The following is a 7,911-nucleotide window of genomic DNA, read 5'->3' on the forward strand; positions in this document are numbered from 1 at the left end:
CTGCAGATTCCCCCACCCGGGGCGAAAGGGGGCTCGGAGGAGGGAGGAGAAGGAATGCAGGAAGCGGAGGTGACCCGGAAAAGGGAAAGTGCCAGGGTTGAGAGGGTTTGCGCCAGCCAAAAAGGCCACACTGCTGGGGAAAGGGGAGGGAGGGAGGGGAGGCAACCTTGGAGGTACGGAATCCTTGACATCACAAAAAAGGAAACAGAATGAAAAAGAAATGGAAAGAGTCTTTTTCTGGGTTTTTTTTTTTTTTTTTTGTCTTTTAAAGGGGGAGGGCATAACAAAGAATGACAAAAACCAAAAACTGAACCCAAAAGGCATGGCTGGGGTCTGTGTCTTTGTCAGCTGCAGTTTCAAAACTAAAAGACAAATTTGATGCCGGGTAAAGGTGGCGGGGCTGCTATGACCGAGTCTGAGAGGCTCTTTTTGCCCTGTTTCTTGGGCTCTCAATTTACTCTCTGCAGAGAGTGGGCCACAAGTACTGCGAAATTCTGAAAAGGAGCAAAAGAAAAAAAGGACAATGTCAGGAACATGAAATAAGAGGTGGAAACAAAGGGATGGCAGGGGATAGTACTAGAAAAGGAGCAGGCCAGAACTAAGAGGCGATGCAAGAGAAAGGGCAGGCAGAAAAGGTTACTGGACTACAGGTAAAGCAGAAAGGCTTCCAACAAGTCGAGCTCCTGAGCTCAGTGCTTCACAAGTGTTCTCCTCTAACACAATGAAAAATTTTAAACAAGCCGAGATGTTTCAACAGAGCACACCCCTCATCATACCTCTATTCCTTTCACCGAGTCTCAGGTTTTACCTGAGAAATGAGGGAAAAAAGCAAAGACAGCAATTGCTGAGGAAGTGAGGAAAATGTTTGCACACACATACTCATTCGGAGCAGAAGCTGTTTGCCACTCACAGGTCTGACTTCTGTCTGTTTCTGTCCTAACATCTTTGGACTCAACAGGGCACAGGCAAGCAAGCAGAAATCAGGATGTAAATGTGCCAGGTAGCATTTGGTGCCTCACTTTAAACACCAACACAAACATCTCAAATATGCATTGTAGAATTTTCCTGGTACGGTGCAAAGCATGGTCTATTGTTACTCCAGAATTATTAGAAATAGGATTATATGATTGATTATTCCAGAATATTTTATTTTCCCAAAGAAGATTAAGGATAGAAGGTGGTAGAGTTTTTTTGTTTTTTTTTTTAATGCATCCAACACATAGGAGAATTTTATTTTAAAGCCCTTTTTAAAAATGAAAATTCTAGTTGGACATCAATTTTCTTCAGAGCAAACATTATTTATTCTACTCTATAAGAGAAACCTAAACAAATTAAGATGACAAGTAAGAAAAACTTACTCTCTTCATCTCCTTTAAAACCAAAATTTTAGTTCTGCTGGGCTTGTTTCCTTCAAATTCTCATTATTTTACCAATGAGGCACTTTATAATACAAATGCTTAAAGTGTTGAGGGATTCTGACTCCCAAAAACATCATTTGATATAACAAGATTTGTACTGTTGACATTGACATACACAATTAAGTCTTCTAGTGAATGATGAAAATAAATGTTGAAATAAATACTGCTAAAATAAATGCTTTTTATAACATATCACCTAAAATCTTCATTTCAGTGTTCATATACTTTTTTCTTGTTCTACAAAATAGAGAATGATATGGATCGAATATTAGAAACAGAATTAAGACTATGAACAGATGATAAACAAATACCTATCAATAGGAAACCAGGACACAGATTAATTTCTTATGAATTGACACAAATTAAGAAAAATCAATGCTTTGAAAAGCTTATTCTGTGGAGCAGAGATAAAATTCACAAGACAATCAGTTTGTCAGAGTAAAATGCTTCCAAATGCTGGAAACTTCTGTATTGCCAACTCATCACATTATTTGCAAACTGTACTCCTCTCTTCTACCCACAATCATGACCACCAGAAAACAGGATCAACAGAACGAAGGGCAGGCTAATTTCCTATTACAAATGTTTTTCATTTTCAATATGGCATTAGCCACAGAAGACCTAAAGCCAACTTTCAGCATTTACTGTGGTGTCTACTCTTGAACTTAAAGGCACACAACAAATACCCTAAAAGTGGAGGGTATACAGTTTAGCCCTTCTATTCAATGCAAAACAAAACAAAACATATTAAGGCATGTTCCTGACTTAGTATGCATTCTTCTCAACAAATAAAAGTTATTTTACAGAAGATGTATAGTAGCCCCCAAATGATATCTGTAATGTCTCAGTGCAAGAAGAGGTAACTGTAAGGCAGACATCCTAAGATGAACTCCCATAACTCTTAATCATGGGTCCCAGACACATACAGAGTTTCCTGCATATCCTGTATGAGAGAGGCCAGGCCCGTGGGATGGTGGGTTGGTGTGTGAATAATATTTCAGAAATCCTGGTACAGGAACAAAAGGACAACATAACCCATAATTACTTTGAGAGATCATAAAAATAGATAGGTACTTCTCTCTAAACACGTATTTCTAAAAAGCTCTTACTCCTTATCTTTTTAGGGCAGGATGAATAGAAATCAATGTTTCCCGGTGCTGTTTATGTTGCCTTGGTATTATGAAATCACAGAACGAAAGTACAGAGAACAACTCGGTAAGATCACCCTTAAGGGCTCCCAGAAACTATCTTAAAGGAAGGGTTTAGCCCAGAAACTATCTTAAAGGAAGGGTTTAGCCCCTGTGTTAATATTTTCTGTAGAACGGTCCCTGTTGGGGCTGACTTAAATATATAGTGAAAAGACAACTTCAACAAACCAATCAAGCTTCTTATGTAGGAACTTTACAAACCTCAGAACTGGCATAGGATATACGTTTTAAAAATATGGCAGTAACTCCTTCACTTGGAAATTCTCAAACGAAAAAGCCCTCCTGTGGCTGCTCCTACATGTTTGTTTGACTCTCTGCCAGATGTCAGTGTGGGGTGAGCATCTTGTGTACCCTGAGAATGTAAGCGCATTCTCCCTGAGGAAGCAGTGGGAAAGAACAGGAAGGGGCAGAGGCGAAGAACAGAATTGAAGCACAAGGTTAAAAACAGTTTTGTCTTCTGACTTTGTCACCATGAAACGCACCTGCTGTGATGTCCAGTTGAGCTACTGAAGGTCTTCTGGCTGCTTCTGGAAACTGATGCTGGCATAGGCGCTTAAATCCTCACTTGAGCCGCGGCGGGTGGAGCTGCTCTCACTGCTACTCAGGGGTTGATGAGGGGGTGGGGGTGGGGGAGGCTGCGGTTGAGGGGTGCACTCCTGAGGGCGCTGTTTGAAATCCTTGACCAAATCCAGATCTATGTAGTTAAGACCATTCTCCAAACCCCCAGCAGCCCCACACAGTTGGGCTGGCTCCTTGGGGGCTCCCCCAAGTTCCCCAGGCCTCAGCCACACATTCTCAAAGGAAGCAGAGCTGTGGCGTTTCACATCCTCGCTGCTGCTGCTGCTACCGCCACCGCCCCCTATTGCTGTCCCGGCTCCAAAGGGCACTGTGTTGCCCACCCGGGTGGCACTGGGTGTTGAGGAGAAGGTCTCGGAGCTGTGCCTCCTCCGGCACCCTTGTGGGTCTGCACGGATCACTTTGGCACTCTGGTTGCGGTTAGGACTGAGGTTCACCCGGGTGAAGGCGCTCATGCCCCCAGGTCCTTGTGTGCCCCCCAGCAGGGATGAGTGGGCAGCCAGCTCTGCTGCCCCTTGAGGCCCAGTGGGGGAAGCAGAGGCTGCTGAGGATGAGGAGGCAGCAGCCATGGTGGCCCTGGGCAGGCTCACCTCCTCTGCAGCAATGCCTGTCCGCATGTCAGCATAGCTTACAGGGGCAATTGGCGAGGTGTCCACATAGCTCTGGCGGGGACAACTCATCTGCATGGTCATATAGTCACCCCGGCTGCTGGGCACTGCCCGGGTAGGCCTGCAAATGCTAGCAGCCCCGGGAGGTGCGGGGCCCAGTCTGCCCATCTCGACCCCAGTGCTCTCCTGCCAGGCTGCCCTCCGGCCCGGCCCCAGGTCCATCTTCATGTACTCCTCAGTGCCAGTCTCTTCCTCTCTGGGAGCTGGCTGGAGCTGGGATGGACACCTGACAGAAGGTGAGCTACGGGAAGCCACCGGACCAGACAAGTAGCCAGGCTGATCACTCCCAAATTCAATATTCACATATTCCCCTGGGCTCTTGGGCTCTGGAGGGTGCAGCAGGGGCTGCTGCTGTTGCTGCTGCTGCTGCTCTCGGGCCCGAGGTAAGGTGCTGGCCTTGGGATCCCCCAGGGACAGCCTTGTAGGCCGGGCCAGGCGGCTATTGGTCTGAGCAGCTGTGTCCACCTTTCGAGGCAGATGGGGCTGCAGAACCTGATGGTGGGGATGTGGAAGGCTGGGCTCCAGCCTAGCCCCACAGTATCCCCCACCCAGGCTGTCACTGCTGGTGGAGGAGGAAGAATCATCTGCTGTTGCAGCATAGAGAAGGCGACCAGAGCTAGTGGAAAGGCGGAGATGCTGATGCCGGGCACCCTCCTCCAGCTCCCCGGGGCGCTGAGTGTGCTTAAAGGATCTTGGCAATGAGTAGTACGAGAGGACTGGCTTGTGCTGGGGGTCCTCAGGGCCATAGTAGCAGTCGGAGGGGCTGCTGGTGTTGGAGTCCCCCACTGGTGACATGTTCATGTAGTCACCTGTGCAAGGTAAGAGCTTGCCACTGCTGCTCTCCACTGGGGGTTTGGGGTGAGGCAAGACATGAGAGTGGTGGCCCCCTACCCCGTTTGTCCACAGCTTTCCATAGCTGCTCCCAGAAGGGATGGCACTGCTGCTGCTGCTGCTGGGGCCACCTCCAATGTCAGGAGAGCAGCCGCCGCTGGGGGACATCATCATGTAGCCATTGGGGTCCACTCTCTGGGGATGGCGTCTGATGGGATTGATGATCTGCTGTGGGGCAGACACGCTCTTGGGGCTCATGGGCATATAGTCTCCACTGCCCTTTCGGCTGCTGGGCACTGGGGCTACCCCTGGGGACATGGGCATGTAGCCATCATCAGTGTGGAGGGTAGAGCTGTCTGGGCGGTGGTGGCCCCCCCGACGCTCCAAGGGGTGCATTTCCAGACCCTCCTCTGGGTAGGAGTGGGTGGGCACGAAGGCAGAGTGCCTGTGTCCCGGCAGTCGGCCTCCACTGCCACCTCCTGGTGGGTAGGCAGGCATCATCTCTGTATACTCCTCAATGGAAGCCACTGAGGACTGGGACGGGGTCTTCTGGTGGGTAATGGTAGGGGATGTGCCTGCAGAGTGAGTTCTCTTTCGGAAGCGATTATCCAGATCCGCAGCACTGGATGCTTCATCCCCAGCCAAGGCTGGACTCGTGCCCAAGCCTGTTCCTGGGGTGTAGCGGTGACCATTGCCACCCCGAGACAAAATGTAGTGACCATTGGGGGCGGTCAGGGTGGAGGGCCCCTTGCCGCCCATGCAGATATAGTTGCTTAGCTCCTCCTCACCGCGGGCTGGTGGGGTGTGGCCCAGGGAATCCGGAGTGACACTGCGGAAGGAACTCCGGAAATCGCAGGGACTGGAGCCATACTCATCTGAGGAGATGAAACCGCCATCGCTGGGGGAACCAGACACCGAAGCACTAGATCGCCGTGGGAAGAGACAATCCGAGGTGGAGCCATGGCCACTGGTGCTGCTGGAAGACAGACTGACGGGGCTGGTGGCCGAAGGCGAGCAGCGGGAAGCTGGCATGGGGATGGAGCGGCTGTGGTTGAGCGGGGGGTGCAGCCGGGCGCTGCCCCGATGCCGGTGGGCGTGGGTTCTGTTGGTGCTCGGACTCACAGGGCTGCCGTCCACCGAGGCTGGGCGGGACATGGTGCCTTCGCCGTCACTGGAGGCGCGGACGCGGAAGGAGCCTGGCTTCCCGCCCACCATGCTGGCCGGGGAGGTGGCGGTGATGCTCTCAGTGCGAGATCGGCGGGTCAGCCCCACCTGGCTGGGCGGGGGGTTGTTGAGATGGTGCCGGCGCAGGGGGACGCTGATGGGGTTGGAGCAGTTGGACGAGGACTGGCTCTTGCTGCGAGGGCGGAACTCATCGCTCATAGCCCGCATGGCCTCCAGGATGGTCTCGTGCATGTTCTGGGCCACCACGGAGTCATCCACCTGCATCCAGAACTCCCCGGGCCCCGTCACGGCAGAACGGCCCACCTCGATGAAGAAGAAGTTCTCCGAGTGGCCGCAGCGCCTGATGTTCATCAGCTGCAGCACCACGGCGGCTGCCTCCGAGTTCAGCTTCACGAAGCTGATGGTCTTGCTGGTCAGGCAGAGGCGGTAGATACCAATCAGGTTCTTTGTCTGACCCAGGCCCTTGGGCTTCAGGATCACCTGCCAGACCTCTTTGAACGCGGGTCCTGGGGGCACGTCACCGTAGCTCAAGTCCTCCCCAGCCTCACCAAGGCCGGAGCTGCCGCTGCAGCTGCCCCCGCCACCTCCCGCCCCGAGGGCCGCAGCTCCGTCGTGGTGACCCTTGGCACGGTTGTGTAGCTGTAGGAGAGCCTGGTACCAGCTGTCTTGCTCCGCCTCGCTGTCCGCCGCAATGGCAAAGTGCTCGTCCCGGGTGTAGAGAGCCACCAGGTGCTTGTTCTTGGAGTCAGCCCGCTTGTTGATGTTGAAGCAGCTCTCAAGGGGGATCGAGCGTTTGGGGGCGCTCGACTTGTGCCGCCACTTCTTCTCGTTCTCGTAGTACTCGAGGCGCGCCGGGCCCCCAGCCTCGCTGGCCGCACGCAGTACGAAGAAGCGTTTGTGCATGCTCTTGGGTTTGCGCAGGTAGCCCACCTTGCGCACGTCCGAGAAGCCATCACTCTCAGGAGGGCTCGCCATGCTGCCGCCGCCACCACCGCCGCTGAGCAGAGGGAGGCGCCGAAAAACAACCGGGTGGGGGGCGGAGGCTCCTCGCTGCGGCCCCGCACATGCAAACAGGGCTGGAGGCAGCAGAAACCCCGACTCCGAAATCCACGCCGCCCCCCGCGCTGGGGAGGGGCTGCTGAAGGAGGACGCAGCTGCTGAGCCAAGGAGAGAGCCCGACCGGAGTTTTCGGGCGCTTCACGCCCGGCAGGGAGGCAGTGCGTCCGGGGTGAGGGCAGCCCCGATCCTCCGAGAGCCAAGTCTCCTCTCAGCCGCCGCCGCCACCAGGAAGGAGCGAAGATGCATCTCTTGTGGCCCCAGCTGGAGTCCGGCGCCGGGAGGCGACAGTCGGGGGTCCTTGCGGTGCCCCTCCAGGAGCGCGCGCGCGCTCCTTCCCTCCTGAGTTCCCCTCTGGAAGTAGCGATTCCCGAGGCAAATTAAATATCCTTGGGCAGGGGGAGGCGGGTTGCCAAGTCCCAACGTTGCACGGGGTTCTCCCTCCTCCTCCTTCGCCTCCTCCCACCCCCCAACCGTCCCAGCCGCCACCAGCCGCCCAAATACCAGCTCAATCGCAGAGACCGCGGCGCTGCGGCTGTTGCTGTTGCTGCTGCCGCCGCCCGCGGGCGCGTCCTCTGCAGCCCCCATTCGGGCCCATCTCGGCGGGCGGAGAAAGTGGCTTTTCCAAGCGAAACGCTACCGGGCAGCCAGTGCAGCTGGGGACCGACCGGAGGGACAGGCTCATCCCTGCCCCTCGCTCCAGTCGGCAGGGGAGGAGGGGAGGGGACAAGGGCGAGAGGCGATGGGGGAGGTTTTGAAGGGTTCGGGGAAGACGCCTGTTCCTAGGGAGGCGCTGCCGCTGCAGTTACTTCTCCCCCTCCTCCCTCCTCCTCCTCCTCCTCCTCGGAGAGTTGCCGAGAGCCCCAACCAAAACAAGCGGCGGCGTCTGGCTCTGCGCGCCGGCCCCCTCCGACCGCGCCGCCGTCTCACTCGGAGGAGAAAAACACGTGACGGAGCCTCCGCGCTCGG

At 54.2% G+C, this 7,911-nt stretch overlaps 1 protein-coding gene across 2 annotated transcripts in view; it reads right to left on the reverse strand.

Moving 5' to 3' along the window:
* Window positions 1-7,866, reverse strand: part of IRS1 (insulin receptor substrate 1) — a 70,159-nt gene extending 62,293 nt beyond the window's left edge. Inside the window, exons 1-2 of one of the 2 annotated variants that reach the window (XM_011951928.1) lie at window positions 3,109-7,094; window positions 262-494 (exon numbers count right to left, since the gene is read on the reverse strand). In XM_011951928.1, the coding sequence (XP_011807318.1) occupies window positions 3,130-6,861 (3,732 nt within the window). In that variant the 5' untranslated portion in view covers window positions 6,862-7,094 and the 3' untranslated portion in view covers window positions 262-494; window positions 3,109-3,129. Of the gene's footprint in view, window positions 1-261; window positions 495-3,108 lie in introns of those variants that run through there. The other variant, XM_011951927.1, reaches the window with a different exon arrangement.
* Between the last annotated feature and the right edge of the window lie 45 nt (window positions 7,867-7,911).

The sequence above is a fragment of the Colobus angolensis genome, unplaced genomic scaffold (assembly GCF_000951035.1).
Source record: "Colobus angolensis palliatus isolate OR3802 unplaced genomic scaffold, Cang.pa_1.0 Scaffold33, whole genome shotgun sequence".
Lineage (NCBI taxonomy): Eukaryota > Metazoa > Chordata > Mammalia > Primates > Cercopithecidae > Colobus > Colobus angolensis.